At 37.0% G+C, this 25,934-nt stretch overlaps 1 protein-coding gene across 5 annotated transcripts in view; it reads left to right on the forward strand.

Moving 5' to 3' along the window:
• Positions 1-25,934, forward strand: part of PRCP (prolylcarboxypeptidase) — a 100,795-nt gene that overhangs the window by 72,444 nt on the left and 2,417 nt on the right. For all 5 annotated transcript variants that reach the window (XM_077113438.1, XM_077113439.1, XM_077113440.1 and 2 more), the window contains 2 exons: positions 19,181-19,345; positions 20,056-20,243. In XM_077113438.1, the coding sequence (XP_076969553.1) occupies positions 19,181-19,345; positions 20,056-20,243 (353 nt within the window). The remainder of the gene's footprint in view (positions 1-19,180; positions 19,346-20,055; positions 20,244-25,934) is intronic.

The following is a 25,934-nucleotide window of genomic DNA, read 5'->3' on the forward strand; positions in this document are numbered from 1 at the left end:
TTATGTGACTGCTGTAAGAGCTTACAATCTAGGACCCTTTACAATAAGCCAACCTGATAACCCATGCTCTCAACTTCAGTTCACCGAGGTTTTTTTCCCTCAAAGTGGGAGGTTTATTTATTTTTATTACATTTAACTTTTTATTTAAGATACGTGTAGATTCATATGCTGTTGAGAATGCAGAGGTCTCATCTTCCCCTTTATTCAGTTTTCCCCGATGGTAACATCTTGCAAAACTATAGTGTATTAATCCTAATTGGTACAATCAAAATAGAGAACAGTTCGATTAGCACAAAGGTACCTTGCATTGCCCTGTATAACTGCACCCAATTCTTTCTGGCCTGCACCCCTCTCTAACTCCTGGCCACTACTAATTGTTCTCTACTTCTAAAATGTTGTCATTTCAAGAATGTTAGGTAAATGGTATCATACAGTATGTAACTTTTTGGGATTGGTTTTTGTCTCTCTATATAATTCCCTGGAGATCCATCCAAATTTTTGTCAGTTCACTGAGTTTTATATTATAGTGAGTCCATATGAGTGAGGCATTATAATATTTGTCTTTTTGTTTCTGACATTTCATTCAACATACAGTCCTTAAGATTCATCATCCAGTTGCATGCCTTACAATTTCATTCTTTCTAGCAGCTGCTCAATAGTCCCTTGTATGTATATACCACAGTTCCCTCTTCCATTCCTCAGTCATTGTACCCTTAGGCTACCTCCATCCATTGTGAATTAGAAACACTGCTGCCATAAACACCAGTTGCAAATATCCGTTTGTGTTCCCACATTCAGTTTTTTCCAGGTATATACAGAGCAGTGGGGTTTCAGGATCATATGGCAACCCCATCCCTAGTCTCCTGTGGAACCACCACACTGCCCTCCAAGGGGCTGCACCTCTCAGTTTTCCTACCGACAGTGAATAGAAACATCTCTTTCTCCGCATTTTCTCTGGCACTTGTTTCTCTTTACTCATTTTTTTGTGTGTGCTGTATGGTGGGGTTCACATTTCATTCTTTTTCCCTGTACTATCCCATTGTTGCAGCTCCATTTATTGAAAAAAAAATTTTTTTTTCTTTTTTGGGAATTGTTTTGGTGTATGTACCCTTTTAAATAAATTTATTTGCACAGTATACAATTGAACCTAAAAGTAAATAGACATGCTTTTGCCACCTTTACCTACATGAAGACATTTCCTATTCTTCCACATGAAGAATATGAGAATACATACCTATGCCCCCTTCCTCCATTGGCATTTAGTCTTGGCATAATGCCTTTGTACATTAAGTGGAAGCATATTACAGTGTTACTGTTGACATTAGACAGTAACTTGCACTGATTGTACTTTTTCCTGTGTATCATCCATTTTCAACACCTTGCAATGTTAACATTCTCCCTGTGTTTTTAATCTCAACTCTCAAAGTTCACTCATTAATGTTAGTTCATATTACTGAGACCATACAGAATTTGTCCTTTTGTTTCTGGCTAATTTCACTCAGCGTAATATTGTCAAAGTTCATCCATGTTGTTACATGCTTCATAACTTCATTTTGTCTTACGGCTGGGTAGTAGTCCATCATATGTGTATATCATAACTTAAAACTTTGAAACCAAAATGGAACAAGTCCATTTGCTGTTAGTGTCATTTTTCTTCATCTGAAAAGTAGAATGACCAGTGAGTATTTTGCACATGGCAAGCTGGAGGAAATACATGCTGAAGCATACAGAATAATTTCAATGCCCTAAAAATTCTGTGTTCCCCCTACTCACCCCTCTTCCCAACCCCAACTCTGAATCAGTGGCAACAGTGATCTTTTTGCTGTCTCTGTAGTTTTGCCTTTTCCCTATTAATGTGTAGTTAGGATCATGCAGTTTGTAGTCCTTTCAGACTGACTTCTTTCACTTAGCAATATGCATTTAAGGCCCATCCATACTTTTTCATGGCTTGGTAGTTCATATCTTTTTATTGCTGAATAATATTCCACCATCTAGATGTGCCACAGTTTATCTTATCACCTATTGAAGGGCATCTTGGATGCTTCTAATAATTTGCTAATTATTAATAAAGCTACTATAACTACTTATATGTAGGTTTTGTGTGCTAATCAGTTTATAGCTCCCTTAACTAAATATCTTAGGAGTACCTAAGTATTTATTGCATATTATATAATCCAACCTCTGATAAGCCTATTCTTAGCTTTGTAGGAAATTGCTGAACTGTCTTCCAAAAAGGCCGTGCAATTTTGCATTCCCATCAGCAGTAAATGAGAGTTCCTAGTTTCTCTTGCTCCTATCCTCACCAGCTTTTGGTATCCTAGTAGTATTTGATTGTTTCTTTAGTTCTAATAGGTATGCCGAATGTCTCCTTATTGCTTTTTTTTTTTTTTAATTTTTTTATTAATCAAAAAAAGAAAAGAAATTAACACAACATTTAGAAATCATTCCATTCTACAAATGCACTCAGTAATTCTTAGTATCATCACATAGATGTATGATCATCATTTCTTAGTACATTTGCATCGATTTAGGAAAAGAACTAGCAAAACAGCAGAAAAAGATATAGAATGTTAATATAGAGAAGAGAATTAAAATAATAATACTAATAAAATATATATATATAAAAAGGAAAAAGAAAAAAACCAAAAACAAAAGATACAAACACACAAACAAACAAACAAAAAACCATATTTCAGGTGCAGCTTCATTCAGTGTTCCAACCTAGTTACATTACACTTAGGTATTATTGTGCTGTCCATTTTTGAGTTTTTGTATCTAGTCCTGTTGCACAGTCTGTATCCCTTCAGCTCCAATTACCCATTATCTTACCCTGTTTCTAACTCCTGCTGGTCTCTGTTACCAATGATATATTCCAAGCTGATTCTCGAATGTCGGTTCACATCAGTGGGACCTTACAGTATTTGTCCTTTAGTTTTGGGCTAGACTCACTCAGCATAATGTTCTCTAGGTCCATCCATGTTATTACATGCTTCATAAGTTTAGTCTGTCTTAAAGCTGCATAATATTCCATCGTAGGTATACGCCACAGTTTGTTTAGCCACTCATCGGTTGATGAACATTTTGGCTGTTTCCATCTCTTTGCAATTGTAGATAATGCTGCTATAAACACTGGTGTGCAAATGTCCGTCTGTGTCTTTGCCCTTAAGTCCTTTGAGTAGATACCTAGCAGTGGTATTGCTGGGTCATAATCCATTCTGCCATTCTATGTCTTTTGATTGGGAAATTCAGTCCATTAACTTTTTTTTTTTTTTCTGTTTCTATGCATTTTTTTTTATTAATTAAAAAAATTAACTAACACAACAATAGAAATCAATCCATTCTACATATGCAATCAGTAATTCTTAATATCATCACATAGGTGTATGGTCATCATTTCTCAGTACATATGCATCGATTTAGAGAAAGAAATAGCACTACAACAGAAAAAGAAATAAAGTGATAACACAGAGAGAAAACACAAATAAAATAAAAAGTACAAAAATATATAAGAGAAAACAAACAAACAAAAAAAAAACTATAGATCAGATGCAGCTTCATTCAGCGTTCCAAGATAATTACATTACAATTAGGCAGTATTGTGCTGACCATTTTTTTTTTTTTTAGACGTCATACCATTCTACATATGCAATCAGTAATTCTTAACATCATCACATAGATGCATGATCATCGTTTCTTAGTACATTTGCATCGGTTTAGAAGAACTAGCATTATAACAGAAAAAGATATAGAATGTTAATATAGAGAAAAAAAATAGTAGTAATAACAAGAAGAACAAAACAAACAAAACAAAACAAAACAAAAACCTATAGCTCGGATGCAGCTTCGTTCAGTATTTTAACATGATTACTTTACAATTAGGTATTATTGTACTGTCCATTTTTGAGTTTTTGTATCTAGTCCTATTGCACCGTCTGTATTCCATCAGCTCCGATTACCCATTATCTTACCCTGTTTCTAACTCCTGCTGAACTCTGTTACCAATGACATATTCCAAGTTTATTCTCGAGTGTCGATTCACATCATTGGGACCATACAGTATTTGTCTTTTAGCTTTTGGCTAGACTCACTCAGCATAATGTTTTCTAGGTCCATCCATGTTATTACATGCTTCATAAGTTTATCCTGTCTTAACGCTGCATAATATTCCATCGTACATATATACCACAGTTTGTTTAGCCACTCGTCTGTTGATGGACATTTTGGCTGTTTCCATCTCTTTGCAATTGTAAATAACGCTGCTATAAACATTGGTGTGCAAATGTCTGTTTGAGTTTTTGCCCTTAATTCCTTTGAGTAGATTCCCAGCAATGGTATTGCTGGATCGTATGGCAATTCTATATTCAGCTTTTTGAGGAACCGCCAAACTGCCTTCCACAGTGGTTGCACCATTTGACATTCCCACCAACAGTGGATAAGTGTGCCTCTTTCTCCGCATCCTCTCCAGCACTTGTCATTTTCTGTTTTGTTGATAATGGCCATTCTGATGGGTGTGAGATGATATCTCATTGTGGTTTTGATTTGCATTTCTCTAATGGCCAGGGACATTGAGCATCTCTTCATGTGTCTTTTGGCCATTTGTATTTCCTCCTCTGAGAGGTGTCTATTCAAGTCTTTTTCCCATTTTGTAATTGGGTTGGCTATCTTTTTGTTGTTGAGTTGAACAATCTCATTATAAATTCTGGATACTAGACCTTTATCTGATATGTCGTTTCCAAATATTGATTCCCATTGTGTAGGCTGTCTTTCTACTTTCTTGATGAAGTTCTTTGATGCACAAAAGTGTTTAATTTTGAGGAGTTCCCATTTATTTATTTCCTTCTTCAGTGCTCTTGCTTTAGGTGTAAGGTCCATAAAACCGCCTCCAATTGTAAGATTCATAAGATATCTCCCTACATTTTCCTCTAACTGTTCTATGGTCTTAGACCTAATGTTTAGATCTTTGATCCATTTTGAGTTAACTTTTGTATAGGGTGTGAGAGATGGGTCTTCTTTCATTCTTTTGCATATGGATATCCAGTTCTCTAGGCACCATTTATTGAAGAGACTGTTCTGTCCCAGGTGAGTTGGCTTGACTCCCTTATCAAAGATCAAATGACCATAGATGAGAGGGTCTATATCTGAGCACTCTATTCGATTCCATTGGTCGATATATCTATCTTTATGCCAATACCATGCTGTTTTGACCACTGTGGCTTCATAATATGCCTTAAAGTCTGGCAGCGCAAGACCTCCAGCTTCGTTTTTTTTCCTCAAGATGTTTTTAGCAATTCGGGGCACCCTGCCCTTCCAGATAAATTTGCTTATTGGTTTTTCTATTTCTGAAAAATAAGTTGTTGGGATTTTGATTGGTATTGCATTGAATCTGTAAATCAATTTAGGTAGGATTGACATCTTAACTATATTTAGTCTTCCAATCCATGACCACGGTATGCCCTTCCATCTGTTTAGGTCTTCTGTGATTTCTTTTAGCAGTTTTTTGTAGTTTTCTTTGTATAGGTCTTTTGTCTCTTTAGTTAAATTTATTCCTAGGTATTTTATTCTTTTAGTTGCAATTGTAAATGGGATTCGTTTCTTGATTTCCCCCTCCGCTTGTTCATTGCTAGTGTATAGAAATGCTACAGATTTTTGAATGTTGATCTTGTAACCTGCTACTTTACTGTACTCATTTATTAGTTCTAGTAGTTTTGTTGTGGATTTTTCCGGGTTTTCGACGTATAGTATCATATCGTCTGCAAACAGTGATAGTTTTACTTCTTCCTTTCCAATTTTGATGCCTTGTATTTCTTTTTCTTGTCTAATTGCTCTGGCTAGAACCTCCAACACAGTGTTGAATAATAGTGGTGATAGTGGACATCCTTGTCTTGTTCCTGATCTTAGGGGGAGCGTTTTCAATTTTTCCCCATTAAGGATGATATTAGCTGTGGGTTTTTCATATATTCCCTCTATCATTTTAAGGAAGTTCCCTTGTATTCCTATCCTTTGAAGTGTTTTCAACAGGAAAGGATGTTGAATCTTGTCAAATGCCTTCTCTGCATCAATTGAGATGATCATGTGATTTTTCTGCTTTAATTTGTTGATATGGTGTATTACATTAATTGATTTTCTTATGTTGAACCATCCTTGCATACCTGGGATGAATCCTACTTGGTCATGATGAATAATTCTTTTAATGTGTTGTTGGATACGATTTGCTAGAATTTTATTGAGGATTTTTGCATCAATATTCATTAGAGAGATCGGCCTGTAGTTTTCTTTTCTTGTAATATCTTTGCCTGGTTTTGGTATGAGGGTAATGTTGGCTTCATAGAATGAGTTAGGTAGTTTTCCCTCCACTTCGATTTTTTTGAAGAGTTTGAGGAGAGTTGGTACTAATTCTTTCTGGAATGTTTGATAGAATTCACATGTGAAGCCGTCTGGTCCTGGACTTTTCTTTTTAGGAAGCTTTTGAATGACTGCTTCGATTTCTTTACTTGTGATTGGTTTGTTGAGATCATCTATCTCTTCTTGAGTCAAAGTTGGTTGTTCATGTCTTTCCAGGAACCCGTCCATTTCCTCTAAATTGTTGTATTTATTAGCGTAAAGTTGTTCATAGTATCCTGTTATTACCTCCTTTATTTCTGTGAGGTCAGTAGTTATGTCTCCTCTTCCATTTCTGATCTTATTTATTTGCATCCCCTCTCTTCTTCTTTTTGTCAATCTTGCTAAGGGCCCATCAATCTTATTGATTTTCTCATAGAACCAACTTCTGGCCTTATTGATTTTCTCTATTGTTTTCATGTTTTCAATTTCATTTATTTGTGCTCTAATCTTTGTTATTTCTTTCCTTTTGCTTGCTTTGGGGTTAGCTTGCTGTTCTTTCTCCAGTTCTTCCAAATGGATAGTTAATTCCTGAATTTTTGCCTTTTCTTCTTTTCTGATATAGGCATTTAGAGCAATAAATTTCCCTCTTAGCACTGCCTTTGCTGCGTCCCATAAGTTTTGATATGTTGTGTTTTCATTTTCATTCGCCTCGAGGTATTTGCTAATTTCTCTAGCAATTTCTTCTTTGACCCACTCGTTGTTTAGGAGTGTGTTGTTGAGCCTCCACGTATTTGTGAATTTTCTGGCACTCTGCCTATTATTGATTTCCAACATCATTCCTTTATGGTCCGAGAAAGTGTTGTGTAAGATTTTAATCTTTTTAAATTTGTTAAGACTTGCTTTGTGACCCAGCATATGGTCTATTTTTGAGAATGATCCATGAGCACTTGAGAAAAAGGTGTATCCTGCTGTTGTGGGATGTAATGTCCTATAAATGTCTATTAAGTCTAGTTCATTTATAGTAATATTCAGATTCTCTATTTCTTTGTTGATCTTCTGTCTAGATGTTCTGTCCCTTGATGAGAGTGGTGAGTTGAAGTCTCCAACTATTATAGTATATGAGTCTATTTCCCTTTTCAGTGTTTGCAGTGTATTCCTCACGTATTTTGGGGCATTCTGGTTCGGTGCGTAAATATTTATGATTGGTATGTCTTCTTGTTTAATTGTTCCTTTTATTAGTATATAGTGTCCTTCTTTGTCTCTTTTAACTGCTTTACATTTGAAGTCTAATTTGTTGGATATTAGTATAGCCACTCCTGCTCTTTTCTGGTTGTTATTTGCATGAAATATCTTTTCCCAACCTTTCACTTTCAACCTATGTTTATCTTTGGGTCTAAGATGTGTTTCCTGTAGACAGCATATAGAAGGATCCTGTTTTTTAATCCATTCTGCCAATCTATGTCTTTTGATTGGGGAATTCAGTCCATTGACATTTAGTGTTATTACTGTTTGGATAATATTTTCCTCTAACATTTTGCCTTTTGTATTATATATATCATATCTGATTTTCCTTCTTTCTACACTCTTTTCCATATCTCTTTCTTCTGTCTTTTTGTATCTGACTCTAATGCTCCCTTTAGTGTTTCTTGCAGAGCTGGTCTCTTGGTCACGAATTCTTTCAGTGACTTTTTGTCTGAGAATGTTTTAATTTCTCCCTCATTTTTGAAGGATAATTTTGCTGGATATAGGAGTCTTGGTTGGCAGTTTTTCTCTTTTAGTATTTTAAATATATCATCCCACTGTCTTCTAGCTTCCATGGTTTCTGCTGAGAAATCTACACATAGTCTTATTGGGTTTCCCTTGTATGTGATGGATTGTTTTTCTCTTGCTGCTTTCAAGATCCTCTCTTTCTCATTGACCTCTGACATTCTAACTAGTAAGTGTCTTGAAGAACGCCTATTTGGGTCTAATCTCTTTGGGGTGTGCTGCACTTTTTGGATCTGTAATTTTAGGTCTTTCATAAGAGTTGGGAAATTTTCAGTGAAAATTTCTTCCATTAGTTTTTCTCCTCCTTTTCCCTTCTCTTCTCCTTCTGGGACACCCACAACACGTATATTTGTGCGGTTCATATTGTCCTTGAGTTCCCTGATACCCTGTTCAAATTTCTCCATTCTTTTCCCTATAGTTTCTGTTTCTTTTTGGAATTCAGATGTTCCATCCTCCAAATCACTAATTCTATCTTCTGTCTCTTTAAATCTATCATTGTAACTATCCATTATTTTTTCTATGTTTGCTACTTTATCCTTCACTTCCATAAGTTCTGCGATTTGTTTTTTCAGTTTTTCTATTTCTTCTTTATGTTCAGCCCATGTCCTCTTCATGTCCTCCCTCAATTTATCGATTTCATTTTTGAAGAGGTTTTCCATTTCTGTTCGTATATTCAGGATTAGTTGTCTCAGCTCTTGTGTCTCATTTGAGCTATTGGTTTGTTCCTTTGACTGGGCCATATTCTCAATCTTCTGAGCATGGACAGTTATCTTCTGCTGCTGGCGTCTGGGCATTTATTCAGATTTCTCTGGGTGTTGGACCCAGCAAGGTTGTAAGATTTTTCTGTGAAATCTCTGGGATCTGTTTTTCTTATCTTGCCCAGTACGTGGCGCACGTGGCACACGTTTGTCTCAAGTGTTTGGAATGGGTCTCCCCCAGTCACCGATCTCCGTGGCCTGGGGCTTTCGGATCCAAATCTCTCCGTTGGTTCAGGGGCCGCGCGTGGTGGGGGCGTCAGCTGCCGCGGCTTGAGGGGACCCTGTGGCTGGTTGCGGGCCGCAGCGGGCCTGGGGGATTCCCCACCGGACCAGGAAGCCTCCCGTGGGGGGGGGGCTTCCGCGGCTTGGATAGCCCTCCTATCTGAGACTCGTATCCGCGGACTCGAAGCAGAGACTCGAAGCCGCCCGCAAAAGAGGGGTGCCACCTGCCTCGGCTTGGGAAACTTGCTTCTCCAATATTCTCAGCCGGCCCGGAAAAGGGGGAGGGAGTAGCTCGGACCACCGCAGCTGTCGCTGATCGGGAGATCGCACGCCACTCGGGGGTCTCACTGCAGCTGAGTCTCGCAGTCAGTCTAGACAGCCCAGACTTTGGATAGCCCTCTGATCCGGGACTCGTAGCCGCGGACTTAAAGCCGAGACTCGAAGCCGCCCGCAAAAGAAGGGCGCCGCCTGCCTCGGCTTGGGGAACTTACTTCTCCGATACTCTCAGCCGGCCTGGGAAGGAGGGAGGGATTAGCTCGGACCGCCGCAGCTGCGGCCGCTCGGGGGTCTCGCCGCAGACAAGACTCGGAATCAGACTTGCCAGCCCAGACTTTGGATAGCCCTCTGATCCGAGACTTGTAGTCGCGGACTCGAAGCCGCCCGCAAAAGTGTGGCGCCGGCCGCCTTGGCTGGGAAGCTTGTCTCTCCGAGTCTCTCAGCCAGCCCCGGAAGGAGGGAGGGATTAGCTCGGACCGCCGCAGCTGCGGCCGCTCGGGGGTCTCGCCGCAGCCAAGACTCGGAATCGGACTTGCCAGCCCAGACTTTGGATAGCCCTCTGATCCGAGACTTGTAGTCGCGGACTCGAAGCCGCCCGCAAAAGTGTGGCGCCGGCCGCCTTGGCTGGGAAGCTTGTCTCTCCGAGTCTCTCAGTCAGCCCCGGAAGGAGGGAGCAGTCCATTAACTTTTAGTATTATTACTGTTTGGATAATATTTTCCTCTACCATTTTGGCTTTTGTATTATATATATCATATCTGATTTTCCTTCTTTCTACACTTTACTCCATACCTCTCTCTTCTGTCTTTTTGTATCTGACTCTAGTGCTCCCTTTAGTATTTCTTGCAGAGCTGGACTCTTGGTCACAAATTCTCTCAGTGACTTTTTGTCTATAAATGTTTTAATTTCTCCTTCATTTTTGAAGGACAATTTTGCTGGATATAGGAGTCTTGGTTGGCAGTTTTTCTCTTTTAGTAATTTAAATATATCATCCCACTGTCTTCTAGCTTCCATGGTTTCTGCTGAGAAATCTACACATAGTCTTATTGGGTTTCCCTTGTATGTGACAGATTGTTTTTCTCTTGCTGCTTTCAAGATCCTCTCTTTCTCTTTGACCTCTGACATTCTAACTAGTAAGTGTCTTGGAGAATGCCTGTTTGTGTCTAATCTCTTTGGGGTGCGCTGCACTTCTTGGATCTGCAAATTTAGGTCTTTCATAAGAGTTGGGAAATTTTCAGTGATAATTTCTTCCATTAGTTTTTCTCCTCCTTTTCCCTTCTCTTCTCCTTCTCGGACACCCACAACACGTATATTTGTGCTCTTCATATTGTCATTCAGTTCCCTGATCCCCTGCTCAAGTTTTTCCATTCTTTTCCCTATAGTTTCTGTTTCTTTTTGGAATTCAGATGTTCCATCCTCCAGTTCACTAATTGTAGCTTCTGTCTCTTTAGATCTACCATTGTAGGTATCCATTGTTTTTTCCATTTTTTCTTCTTTGTCCTTCACTCCCATAAGTTCTGTGATTTGTTTTTTCAGATTTTCTATTTCTTCTTTTTGTTCAGCCCATGTCTTCTTCATGTCCTCCCTCAATTTATTGATTTGGTTTTTGAAGAGTTTTTCCATTTCTGTTCGTATATTCAGCATTAGTTGTCTCAGCTCCTGTATCTCATTTGAACTATTGGTTTGTTCCTTTGACTGGGCCATATCTTCAATTTTCCGAGCGTCATCCATTATTTTCTGCTGGTGTCTGGGCATTTGATCAGATTTCCCTGGGTGTGGGACCCAGCTGGTTGAAAGGTTTTTCTGTGAAATCTCTGGGCTCCGTTTTTCTTTTCCTGCCCAGTAGGTGGCGCTCGTGGCGCTCGTCTGTCTGCACAGCAGTCGGCCCCGGAAACCGCACGTGGAGGCGGGGGTCGCTGGCCGCCGCGGCTTGGGAGAGTGCCGGTCCTAATTGCCCAGCTGGCCCGAAACACCAAGCGTGACGGGAGGGCCCCGCTATCCAACGTTCCCAGTCAGACCGGGGAGCCACGTGCGTGGAGGGGACCCCAGTCGCCAGCCGCCCCGGCCGGGAAAACGTGCGCCCCTCGGGTTTCTCACCGCAGCAGATTCTCCCTGCCCATTCAGCTGTTCCAGAATGGGGTACGCTGTCTTTTTGGTCTCTGTCGTGACTCCGGGAGCTATTTCGTATTGTTTCTGTTTCTTTAGTTGCTTTTCTGGAGGAGGAACTAAGACCCGCGTCTCACTAAGCCGCCATCTTCTCCGGAAGTGTCTCCTTATTGCTTTAATTTGCAATTCTTTTAAAGATATATGATGTGGGACTTCTTTTCATATGCTTATTTAACAACTGTATATATTCTTTGGTCAGGTGTCTGTTCAGCTGTTTGCCCATTTGAAATCATGTTGTTTGTTCTCTTATTATTGAGTTATAAGAGTTCTTTGCGAATCTAAGATACAAGTTCTTAGTCAGATATGTGTTTTGCAACTATTTTCTCCCAGTCTGTGGATTGACTTTTCATTATCTTAAATTGAATTTTGACAATACAAAGTTTTTAAAAAGAGAAGTTCTCTCTCTTATTAAGAAAATCTGAATCAAAAATAATAGGAAGAAACTAAATCCAAGCCCAATTAACTTCTTTAAATGTCCATGTATTAATAATGCCTTATCCTTCCATGTTATTTTACCATTTACAAAGCACTTTTATATATGCTATCTCATTTAATCATCACACTATTAATGTGGGGGAGAAAAGCTATAATCCCAGTTTTAGGGAGAATAAATTAATGCTCACCTAAGAGGTGGTATATATATATATATATAATTTGAATTTACAATGGTCTGCCATTGTCCAGAGCCTGTGTAGTTCTACCACATTGCACTGGATTAGGAGAATTTAAGGTTTAGTTGGATCACCACTCACAGTGTGACATCCATCAAATTTAACTCTGTATAAAGTGAGAATTATATTTGAATCTTTATTCCCGTTTGAGGAAACAAATGAGTTGTCAGATGATGAAACTATATGGGGAATTTCCTTATTACTTAAAACAGGGGTTTACAAATTTTTCCTGTAAAAGACTAGATAGAAAATATTTTAGGCTTTGTAGGCTATATGGTCTCTCTCTTTTTCTTTTTTTTTTTTTTAACATGGGCAGGCACCAGGAATTGAACCCAGGTCTCTGGCATGGCAGGCAAAGGACTCTTCCTGCTGAGCCACTGTGGCCTGCCCTGTATGGTTTCTTTTGCAGTTGTTCAGCTCTGCAGCTATAGTGCAAAAGCAACCATAGACAGTGCATAAACGAGCATCACTGTGATCCAGTTGTACTTTATTTATGAAAACAAATAGTGGGCCAGATTTGAATTGTGGATTGTTCCCTCATACTAGAAAAAGAGCCAAAGTAATACAGTTTTTTAATGTTAGTTGGTTTTTCATAATTTGGAAAAATAAAGTCTAACTTTAGTTTCTTCCCCTAATTCTTTAATGCACCTCTTAAGATATATTGCTGTTGTGTCTTAAATGAAAATAAATATTTTATCCTTTCTCTCTTCTGAATGATCAGTCCAAACCAGTGGAGTCAGATATTTCATTAACTGTTTTTGAATTAGCATAATTCTTATTTAATCTTTTGTATGTGTGTATTTATATACACATATATACTTTAAACGTTTATTTTCAAGGTAAGATCACTCAGTGTCTTTGCCCTGTAATCATCTTTTATTTTATTTTTTTTATTTAGGACAAGTTCATGTCATTCTTTTGTTATTTCTTATTGACTTTATCCTTTCTCTTGATATATAAGGGAATCTTGATGGCTTATAAAATTCTTATGATTCTTTCTCCTGACTGCATCCTACTGAAAGTTTTCACTTTTGCCTCTTGCTTAAGTACGTCCATTGCCTCTGTCTACAGTATTACCAATTTCATCCTACAGTTATCCATCTGAATTTCAAAGTTTTTCCATTTTATGTCTCCCTTCCAAAAGTTTAGCTTTGGATCACTTTCTTTCACCGTTCATTCTGTTTCTCCTTTCTTGACCCCCTCTCTGTTCTCCCAACCCACTAATCCCTGAAACACTACCCAGTTGGGGACTGCTCTTTCACTTGGATAGTTCCATTTAACTAGGACTCCTCCTCCCTCTGATACACTTCCTCCTTTTTAAAGGGCTGACAAACTGGTCCTTTTCTGAGTCTGTAGCTCAGGCTTAGGAGAGTGAGATAATATGTAACATTTGAGTTACAAAAAAAGGCAGGTGAATTCCAGTTCTGTCTGGATCTTGTTCCAGTTCTGAAGGATCCATAGGCAGCAACTAAATGCCATCTCCATGTCAGCTCAAGTATCGCTATTTTAAGTTTGTCCTTGAATTTTCTCCTGCAGACTCCATTTGCTTTTGTTTACTGTTAATAAAAGCTGCAACATTCATGCAGAAATAATCATGGACTTGGCTGATAGAATACAAAGAAGAAGAGAAAAGGGAAATAGAGAAACTTCTAGTCTTTTGACTGTTCTATCAGCATAAAATTCTTTCAATATAAGATCTCTTCTGAAAGAGTAGCTTTAAAGAATACTGTGTGGTTTGTTTATTTTGGCATCATTTTTTAGCTGATAACCCACTGAATCTTTTAACTGAGGCTTCTGAGCATACAGATAGATACAGTGAAATAGTTAGACATAAGATGGTAAATCTCTTCCGTTTGCCTTGGTGTTTGATAATGTATGCGACCTCTCTGGGTGGTTTAAGCGGTTTAGGTGCATTCTGTGAAAAGGGAGCTTTTAATGACAAAACTAATGTGATTATCTGAGTGAGTGTGAGACGGGTATTGAAACCTTAGAGAAAGAGAATCTGTTAGAAAAGCTGAATGTGTCTGCTTAATCCTTTCTCTAATGTGGATGGACCATACTCTCTGAGAGAAGATTGGTCTTTTTTTTTTTTTAACCTATCTTCTTTCCTTTCTCTGAAAAAAAAATTTTTTTTTTTGCCACCTTCTTTTTCTTTCTGTTATTCAAATGCTTATCCTCAGAGGTAGAGACACTTAAAGCTTTTAAACAAATCATTATCTTTGTTTTCTCTGGTGTACTTTGGGTCAAAGGGCAGGCTCTAAAAATTTGATACTAAAGTTGGAACATTCTCATTACCCCACTATTTCTCCACTCTTTAAAACCAGAGTTATTAAAATGAACTTCTAATATTCACAACATTTTTTCCTGAATGTTCATTTTTGTTCAAGGAAATAGGAAGTGAATTAAGTCTGTTCATTTCAGTTGTTGATTCTTGAGCCTCATATTACTTTACGTTTTATAATTTTCCTTGTACTATTTCATAAAAAAAAGTTTTATGATTTTGTATTGTTACAGAATTCCTTCTGTCAAAGTTTTTACCTAAAACAATAAACCTAGAAACATATAAAGACAATCCAAGAATCAAAATGCATTTGTTTAAAAAATTAAACATGAGACTACAGTTCTTATACCATAATTTGCTAAATTGTTTGTGTGTGGTATAGTGCTTACAAATGTGTGTGGTATAGTGCTTACAAATGCAAGTTCCAGAGTCAGTCTGCATTTGAATCTCAGCTCTTCAACTTCCTGGCTTTGTGGTTTTGGGCAAATTTTTTAAACTCTGTGTGCTTTAGTTAGCTGCAAAATGGGGATAGTTGCACTTGGAATGCTTATGAGGATTTAATAGGACTTGGTGTATAGTAAGGACTCAACTGATACTCGCTATCGTTATAACAGTTATATGGGGGAGTCAGATTGCTTTACCAGGACCTTGTGATAGATGAAGTCTGAGTTCAGAATCTATATTCATAGATTTTAACTGAATCTGTGGCCAACCCTCTGAGCTTATATTTTCCTGTGAAATGGGTGTCGTCATTATATATTGCTTTCTGGGTTCTTTAGGGAAAGCACCTGGCCTCAAGGTACATCCAATAGTTATACTAGCAGCCTCAGCCTCAACTACTCCCATTCAATGCTCTTATGGCTTTTGTAGGAATGATATGCCTTGTGTTGAAAAATAGATAGCAAATATGATATAGGAGTTAAAAGTTAACAGGGTTGAATATTTGGATGTACTGGCATGGATTCTGTTTCCTGATTAGATCCCAGCCCTTAAATAAACAACCACCAGGCCAAGTGTTGATTTTACCTCATCAACTGGGTAAAATCTGCAATTTGAGAAGGTTAAGCTAGAAGTATTATAGGAGGACAAACCAAACTGCCAATATTTCACTGAATTTTGATCTATAAGTGAGGAAATTTCATATGGTTCAATTTAATATTTACATACATATATTATGCAGCCTATAGGTCTTTGATAAAAATATGTGAATATCTCCCTTTGAATTTATACACCTTTTGAATAAGTATGGGTATAATACTGAGATCTTGCTAATATTACTTCAGTATTTTTTTGTAACTGCATTCACTCTTTGCTGCTCAAATTGTTAAGGAAGTGTATTGAGTTTGTAGAGATTGTGCTTTTTATGCTGGAGATGATGCTTAGAATTACAGAATTTTTTAGTTAGAAAGGAACTTTAGAGCCACCTAAAACAACAAAATCTGCATGGTAGATTTTTGCAAAAAAAAAAAATTTAAGTCATCGTTTCCTTTGAATCAGTAATTCTTTTAAAAATTTATCTCAAGAAAATAAGGATATGTAAAATAAAATAAAATTTAGTCCCAAAGATACTTATTGTATCCTTATTTGTAACTGAAAATGATCCAAATGACCAATTCTAGATTGCTTTATCAATTCCTCAACGCCCCATCATGATTCTCCCCTCTGGATTTTCTCAGTTTGGTCAATGTCCTTCTTAACGTGTGGTGCTTGAAATTGGACCCTGTACTCCAACAGTAGTCTGACCCATAGAGAACATTGGGCCTAGTTTGTACTTAATGTGGACATGGTGTTTCTATCAGCAGAGCCCAAGTTTCTGGCCGTAGTATTCTCTCTGTGTAGCTGGCGCTGCCGCCGAAACCAAAGTATTATCAGTCGGTGCCGGTCCCCAGCCATGCTTGTGTCTTTTAAATAGTGACAGTAACTGCTGTTTGCAGAGATGGCTATTCATGGGGACTCTTTTTCTTTGCCTGACAGAGGCCCAGTGTTCTAGCTCTGAGAGGAGATTTGATGCCAGCAAGTGAGTCACACTTACTTGCTACTGTTCATTTTCAGAGTTTTAGACCATTTCAGTGTTGCATGTCAGCACTCCTCCCCCACACTGTGCAGCTTGCTTTGTCATCCTGCCTCATCTACCATGCTGTGCTTGAACATAATGCTCTTCTCAGCATTCCATGTCCCTACTCTGCGGTTTTGTACTGCATTTTGAAAGAGCTGACCAGATTCAGGAAAGAATACTGATCAGCCATTGCAATATATAGTTTAATAAATTCTGTGATTGGTTCTTTATTTGATCTCCTTATTTCTTGAATATTTCTGATTGGTATATTTCTTGGGGATAATTCCTGTTAAAAGTGCTTTGTTTATTAGGTAGCTTTTGACTTGCCACTTATAATCAGAATAGTAAAACATTATTTTGTCTTTTAATGTTTCTTCAACTTGTACTTCTTATTGCCTCAGGCATGATAAGTCTACAAAGCTCTCAGTTTGGCTCAGTTCTGTTTCTTCATGTACATTCTAAACTTTGGTATACCTGGTCTTGTTCTTATGCCCTCCTGGCTTCTTTTAAAAGGTACACACAGTTATTTGAACATCATAATTTTAGACTTTTCCCATATTCAATATTTCCTAAAACATGCTGGGAAATGGCATATACTTATCTCCTTTTTGGAAATTTACATTGCAGTTGAGCGTGCTAAAGGCTCTGAGAAATCCTGCAGTCAAGAAAACTGTTTACATTTGTTAACACAGCATTTCCTAAAATTATTTAACTATGAAACTCTTTTCAACAAAGAAGCAATTAATATTCCATAGAAATATTGTGCAGAATACATTTAAGAAATGTTACTGAAATTACCCTATGCTCATTTTCTTTCTTTTCAAATTTCCCTTCTTGCTGGAAGTTGGTCCTAGGCAGAACTTGTAATGACAGACAAGTTCTGTTCCTGGCTGCTCACCAACTTTCTCAGTGCCCTCCTTTCTTGACTGGGAGCACGTCCCTAACCCAGATTTTGTTATTCCTGATGCCCAGAATCTCTGCTCTGAATCCAGTAGACTCCTTCTTCTTTGGACTGGTCTCTTTTTTGTCAGAACCAGCATGTGGTATATATATCTTTTCAATGTGAAATCAGAAAGGACTTGATCACTGAATTTCTGTTAGGGTGTTAATAGAGGAAGGCAGCTCAATGTCTTACCCTTGCATGGGGTTATCTGCAGTTTTACAAGGTGGCACTTGTGTAGCATAATGGATATGATATATAGTTCATAGCCGGAGATGCCTAGGTTTGAATCTGTGATCTACCAATTACTAACTTGTGATCTTGAATAGAGTGATTTAATTGTCTCATTTCTTCATGTAAAGTGATTGATGATAATATAACTACTAGGATTGTTTGAGGATCAAATGACCTAATAGCAAATTTCAATATAGTGGAAAGCTCAAATCCTAAACGTATCCTCTGTAAACCCAGGGCTCAATAATAAGTAGCTATTATTGTTGTTAATATTATTATTATTATTCGGCTATGATTCCATTGCCTGTGATATTTCCCTCATTTTATAATGAATATTTTCAAACATACTGAAAATTAGACAGAATTAGGCAGTGAACAGCCATATATACCCACTACCTAAACTTGTATAATTAATATTTTTCTATATTTGATTTATCTCATATATATCCACCTGTCAATCCCTCCGTCCATCCCTCAGTCCATCTTTTTTGTTATTTTTGCATTTCAAATATCAGTATATTTCTTCCTAACAACTTCAACTTTAAAATCATTGACTAGAGTTTAGTATTTGTTTATATTTCTCCTTTTTATTTTTGAGGCAAATTTAATTATAGTGGAAAGCTCAAATCCTAGATTTATCCTCTGTTGTGTAGCTCAAACTTTTATCAAGGTATGGAATATGTCCAAATTCCATAAAGCGCCCCATACCTCTTTCCAGTCAGTCCTTATCTTCACTCCCTCCCCTAGAGTATTGCCTGTGACATTTAGTTTTGAAATTTCAATAACTGATTATAAGGTGGTGGTTGGAATATTTAGGAGCTGATAAGCTTTTAATCATATCACAGACATTTGAGCTTGTTGTAGTTTTTCCATAAAAAAAATCAATACATTTAACATTTTCATAAAATTATGTAGCCGTTCATTCAGTAAGCATTTAATTGCCAGTACCTTGCTAAATGCTGAGGGAGATATTCTGGAATCAAATGAGTACAGTATAGCATTACTGATAGAATAGGCCCATGGTATAGTGGACAAAGAAGGGAATGGTTGGGGCTTTCCATCTTGGAGACATAGATAAAGAAGGACTCAGAACAGAGGTGATTCTTGGGTTGAGTACAACTCATGGAAGACAATTTGGTGTTTGCCTGGCATTAGTAGAGTAGGAGGGTGTGAAAAGGACATTCAGGGTGAGCAGAAACAAAAAGGAAGGATGGAGCTTGGTGTGGTGGAGAATGAGTTTGCTAGACTGGAGTAGAGACTATAGGAAATGAAGCTAGAGTGCTGAGTGGGGATGACTTGGCATATCATGAAAACGACTTTGCTTTATTCATGTAGCATGGGGAGTCCTTTAAGAGATTTATTCATTTATGAAGAGGCTTATTCTCAAGAGATAGAAATTGTCAAGTAATGCAGTTAGATGCTTACAGAACTTTTTGTGATCGCATCAAACTCATACTCTAACTCTTCTTTTTCTCTCTCAAAAATGACAGGTAGTGTGCCAGCATTTGCAAAATCCCAATATATCTGATCAACACCTGGTACAGAATATTTTCGAAGCCCTGAATATATATTATAATTATTCGGGCCAGGCAAAATGTCTGAATATATCAGAGACGGCAACTAGCAGTCTGGGATCCCAGGGTTGGAGCTATCAGGTAAAAATGTATAATTTCCCCAAGTGGAACTTACTTTTCACTGATACAGTTGTGCTGTAACAGAGTACACAAGATTTTGTCACTTAAGCTGTGTCCAAATCTAGGCTCTGTCATGTTACACTTGAGACCCTGGACAAGATTCCTTATTTATTCATTCATTCATCATTTGTTCATGTATGTAATCATCACTAAATATTTACTGAGTGCTTACCATGTGTCAGGTTCTCAAATATACAAAGATAAGAAAGACATGATCTCACCTTCAAATACTGCCTGTTGAGAAGGATAGGTAAATAAACTAATATTACTGTAGATCTTGATAAATATTATAAAGGAAGCATTTTATGAACACCCAAAAGGCAGAAAGTTGAACTTGACTCTCTCTAAGCCTCCATTCCTTCATCTGTGTAATAACACTAATAATAATGATAATGTTTTCCTTGCAGAGTTGTTTTGAAGGTTAAATATGATAATAGATGTGAAATAAAGCAGTTTACAAGTAAATGTACAGTTCTAACATCTATTATTTCTCAGCCAAGTGTTTCTATGAATAGTGAGAGGTTGCCTGCAGTAGAGCAGGAGCTCTGAAGCCAGACTACCTGGTTCAAACCCTGACTTTGCTACTTACTCAGTATGTGCCCTTTGATAATTTATCTAACATCTCTGTGCCTCGTTTTCTCATTGAATCCCCTGTTGGTTTGATTTTTCAGTCCTGCACAGAAATAATCATGCCCTTTTGTACCAATGGTGTTGATGACATGTTTGAACCTCATTCATGGAACTTGGAGGAATTGTCTCGTGAATGCATTAAACAGTGGGGTGTGAAACCGAGACCCTCCTGGATCACTACTCTATATGGAGGCAAAAACATCAGTTCACACAAGAATATCATTTTCAGGTGAGTTTTTGCTGGTCCAAAGAGGAACTTTGATTGATAGAGACATTTGTAGAATAACAGAAAATAGAACAAGAAAATGCTGGACAATAAAATGGTATAGAATGCAATAGCAATAGCATCATAATTTACTACTCATTGAAATGATTTTCCTTTTTTTTTTCATGGGCAGGAATTGAACCCGGTTCTCTCGCATGGCAGGCAAGAACTCTGCCTGCTGAGCCACCATGGCCTGCCCAAAAATATGATTTTATACTCTTTTACCAAGGTGTTTAAAAACAAAAAACAAAACAAAATTAGAAAATTAAAACAAAATCTCCAGCACAAAATGAAGCATCATCTGATCTGTTGTTAACAATTTGTCTTATTATTGTTACTATTATTAGTAATGATAAAATCTTTTCAGTGTTTATTTAGCAGACACTTTTTGAAGTGCCTATTCTGTTTGGTTCCAGATAATCTACACTCTAGATACATAAATTACTTAATGGAATCTCCACAACAACCAGTGAAATAGATGTAATAGTCCCATTTATATTGAGGAGGAAATTGGAAGTCACTCTGTTGAGTAACCTACCAGAGCTTATCCAGCTTTGTTTTAGTTATTGAGTGATAAAGCCAGATTTCACCCTTGTCCTATCTGACTGCAAAACCCATATTTATTCTACTATGTTTACAGTGCTTCTTAAGAATTAAAATATTTCATATTGGTTCATTCCAGAATTAATTGAGTAGACTTCATCTGTATCTAATTGTTACTTCAATGTTTCTATGTTTTCGCTTAGATACTAGGTTATTAGCTATTGAGATAGCAGCCAGTTGATCAAAAAAATTTCTCCAAATCTATATGGAAATACCAGAGAGATACTCATACATACCTCTTAACCTAGAGCTATTATTTAAATCATAAATGTCATTCTTTTACAAGCTCTTTTAAACAAAGCCAATTGTAGACTTTGGGACATGGCCAATAACCTTTAGGAGAGAGGAACTCTAATTTGAGTGGAGGATCAATCTCTGGGTTTAGTCTGACACTGGACTATTTTGCAAAAGAACCTCTCTTACTAGTCTCTTATTGAGCCTCTCTTATTATGCTGTTTTCTAACTCAGCAGCGAACCTACCCTTAAATAAAAGATAAGGCACCTTGATGGAGAACTTAGAGATTCTTCTTGTTTAATTTTCCTTAAATTGTGTTCCTTGATCCCAATATGCTTCTTCAAAACTATACTCTTCAATTCAGCCTTATGAAGTAAAGAGTGAGTGAATAAATTTATTTAAGGTATTTTAGGAAACTGTGCCAAATTAAGGTATTTTAAATCAGAAAAATTTGAAAGCATTGATAGAACTGAGAAAAGCTTAAGTACAAGCTTTTAGGTTTCCAAGCTCACCTTTCTTCCCTCAGAATGAAGTACTTTGTCAATTTCTTCTTTTCCTTTGGAAGCTTTTCTTCCCATGGTATTTATGCACAGTGCTTTCTAGCATTGACATTTGCTTTGACTCTGTGAAGCTAGGGTTCCAGTTGAATTGTTAAGCTGAGTCTTTAAATCCTTGTATGAAGACCTAATGTATGAACTGTAGTCAAATGCATGGTCCTTTTTTAAAAATTGGATTGAGCTTGTACAGATGAAATTTCATTGACCATTTGTCCTCTATGGTTTTCCTCAGACTGTCAGACCGATAACTGTCATCATCTTCCTCATCAGTGGAGGAGGGGACAGATTTTGTGGGAAAAGTTTGGAGAATAGATCTGAAGCCATTTGGTAGAAACCATGGGGAGGACTGTTTTAGCCCAGTTGTAAGAAAGGACTTTCTAACAGCTATGCAAAGGTGCATGAGCTATTGTCAATAAAATTACTTAATCTCTTTGATTTTCAGTTTTATCTTCTGTCAAATGAGAGTAATATTACTAGTCACCCTATAGAGTTATTGTGATGTTTAAAAGAACTAACCCAGTAAAGCATGTTGCCCAAATTTGGCACATCTCTATGGTCAATAAATATTTGTCAAATGAATAAATGGAAATATACTGTATACCTTATATTTGATGTTCCAACTACAGGAAACTATATATTCATCCTGACTGCCTTTTTTTTCTCTCTTTACCCTTTTTTTCTCCTAACCAACTCATCTTTTAAGATCAAAGCCTTTTTCAGGAGCCCCTCCCTGTCTCCTCTAGAGAAGTTAGGTCTCCCACCCCACCCCCACCCCCCCTTGCCATGCCTCCTCTTATCCCCTGTGGATACCATCTATCATTCTGTGGAAATTATCTGATTGTGTGTCTGTTTTCCCCATAAGATTGCAAACTTCTCAGTTGTGGGGACTTTGTCATAATCAATCTCTGTGTCTTTAGCACCTGCTACAGTAACTGGCACATAAATGTATATGCTGATTAGGACATGAGGATGGGAAAGAAAATACAAAGCTCAAGAAGGCATCAGAGGCATGTGAAAGTTTAAAAGTAGGACTGGGTAAAGATGCTTTTTTATCTTCCTGCAGTGGCAAGTCCGTTTTTCTTTTTTTTTTTTTTAACGTGGGCAGGCACCGGGAATTGAACCCGGGTCTCCAGCATAGCAGGTGAGAATTCACTGAACCACCGTCACACCACCTGTGAGTCCACTTTTAAAAAGAAATATTTTTCTACATGTTGCTACATGTGAAGAATCCAATGTAAAAAAAAAAAAAAATTACTGAAATCTTCTAAATTCTCCTTTTCTGAAAACAGTATATTCCTAAAGTAAAGGAACAGTCCTGGTGTCTCTGTTTTGCATACTTAGAGGCTACCAGCTATAGAATGTCTCTGGTTGATGAGTAAGGGAATGTCCAGGGAACCATGTAGAAAGTTATCTTTAGATTCAGTCTTCTCTCTTTAGGTTGCTTCACACAAACTCAAGCATGACTCTTTTCTGGTTAAAGTCCAATCTCTACTGGTTGGATTGGAGAAAAACTGGTTATGAGCTTGGGCTTTGGAGTCAGGTATAGTGTGGTGCCGCTGTGCTTCACTGAATTAGCTGTGCAGCTTTGGGCAAGTTGCTAACTTATATAATAAAGTTAGAAATAATAATCACTACCTATCCTCAGGTTATTTCAAGGAGCAAATACATTGTCATGGAAAGTAAACACCACGACGTCAGGAATTTTGTCTGCTTTGTTTACTGCTAAATTCCACAAAGAGTGCCTGGTACATAGTAGGTGCTCAGTAAACATTTGTTGAATGAATGAGGGCTTAATAAGTAGTAGCTTTGATAGTTCCATTTCAGCAAATTATTTTTTTAATTCCACAATGGTTTTTTGGAAAGAATTTATTTCCCCCCCAACCTAAAGAATTATCTTACCAATGGTCTTTCTCAGGCATTTAAATATAACTCCAAAAGGGAGTCCTTGAAGAACTGGTTAGTTTAACATCATTCCTCAGGTGAGTTAATTGTTGCCAGAAATTACTTGAGATTTGTTGGGAATTTTACCCCAGCACCTATAGTCTCTTGTGAAAGCAAGTGTTTTTTTGTTGTTGTTTTTTGTTTTTTTTTTGTAGATTTCCCAATCACTAGTTTAACTTTCACATGTCCAGGACCAAGAATTCAAGTCGATGTGCATCTTAGGTCTCTCAGCAACTCCAAACACTGTTGCTAAGCCACTAGGTTGATTCAGGTGACCTTTTAAATCAAATGCAGTTTGCTTATTATGTGGCTGTTGGGATGGCTTTTTTGTTTTGCAAATAATGAAGAGTTTACTATCAGTATTGGGCTTGTCAAATCAGAATAATGATAAGGGCTATTCACTTAAGAGAATCCAACCCCATGTGTAGTTTACTTTAAAAATGTATCTAGTTGAAAACTAAGGCCCCTATTTTTAATGGAAATTTTCCTTTTTGTTTTTAACAAAACCAAAACAGTGCTTTTTTTTGGAATGAATTTTTTTCAATGATGTTAATTTGCAATTGAATTGATATTTTTTTGTAAGACTGGTGATAATGAAACAAGGAATTTAAAATTATGTTTCAAACATACATATACTTAATGAACCTAAATGTTAATTTTCTCATGTAATTTATGTTTACTTAGAAACATTGATTTTTTGACTAAATTTTTTCATGAAGTGCTCTCATATCCATTTTCATGATTGATTTACCTTCCATAGGTATTAACACTTTTAATGCTTACAGGATATGATAATTACAATACCCATACATTTTCATAGTATTTTATAGTTTGTGACTTACTTCCACATATATTATTTAACTTGGGCCCCACAATATTTCTGTGAAGGAGGGAGCATTGAATAACTGTCAGACACATATAAAAATGCCTTTTAAGCCCTTTCAAGTGGCATATACATAGATATGTGCCCAAGAGATGCCTTATAAGGGGAAAGGGATCTAATGCCTGCCATGGGCCAGGTACTTAAATCCAAGAATTTCAATCCTTTTATTCTGAGTCATCTGTGCTTCCATGAGGTTGGATAGTTAAAAGATGAAACTGGGACTGGAACACAGTGCATATGATCCTAAAGCTTGTACTCTTCTTACTCTGTAATATGCATGTCAAGAGGTTTTGTGCTTTTGACTTCCAACAACAGTCATGAAATGACTGACATGCAGTGTGGTGTAAGATTGAGAATTGAACTAGAATTGGAAGACCCAAGTTTGAATCTCAAATTTGCCATTTCTAGCTGAATTATTTGGGCATTTTAACCTCTCTGAGCATTAGTTATCTTGTCTATAAAAAGATTGTAATTAAACCTACCCAGCAGGTTTGTTATAACCATCAAATGTGAATGGGTCTGTAAACTCTAAACCAGTCTATTCATGTGTGGAGTTATAATAGTAGGAAATTATTCCATTTACAATAGCATCAAAAAGAATAAAATTCTTAGGAATAAATTGAACAAAATTTATAAGATGTGAACACTGAAAACTACAAAACATGTTAAAAAAATTTTAGAAAATCTAAATAAATGGAAAAACATCCCATGTTCATGTATTGGAAAACAATATAGTTAAGATGACAATACTCCTCAAATTGATCTACAGATTCAGTGCAATCCCTATCAAGATCTCAACTAACTTTATTTTTTTTCTTTTTTGCAAAATTTATCCAACTGATCTTAAAATTCATAAGGAAATGTAAGGGGCCCGGAATAGCCAAAACAATCTTGAAAATGAAGAATAAATTTGGAGGATTCACACTTCCCAATTTCAAACTTACTACAGAGTAATAGTAATCAAGATAATGTGGTACTGGTATAAGGATAGACATATAGATCAATGGAATAGAAGTGAGAGTCTAGAAATAAACTCTTTTATTTATGGCTAATTGATTTTCAACAAGGATTCCAAGATAATTTGGTGGGGAAAAAATTGGACACCCACATGCAAAAGAATGAATTTGAATCCCTACCTCATAACATAAAGATGAGTAACTCAAAATGTATCATAGACCTAAATATAGGAGCTAAAATTATAAAACTCTTAGAAGAAAACATATGAGTGAATCTTCATGATCCTGGTTAGACAATGGTTTCTTAGATATGACACCAAAAACACAAAGGACAAAATTAAAACAAGGTAAATTGGGTTACATCAAAATTAAAACTTTTGTGCTGTAGATATTATCATCAAAAAATTAAAAAGTTACAGAATGGTAGAAAATATTGCAGGTCATATATTTGATAAAGGATTTATGTTCAGAACATACAAT

This window comes from Tamandua tetradactyla, chromosome 8, assembly GCF_023851605.1.
Source record: "Tamandua tetradactyla isolate mTamTet1 chromosome 8, mTamTet1.pri, whole genome shotgun sequence".
Classification (NCBI taxonomy): domain Eukaryota; kingdom Metazoa; phylum Chordata; class Mammalia; order Pilosa; family Myrmecophagidae; genus Tamandua; species Tamandua tetradactyla.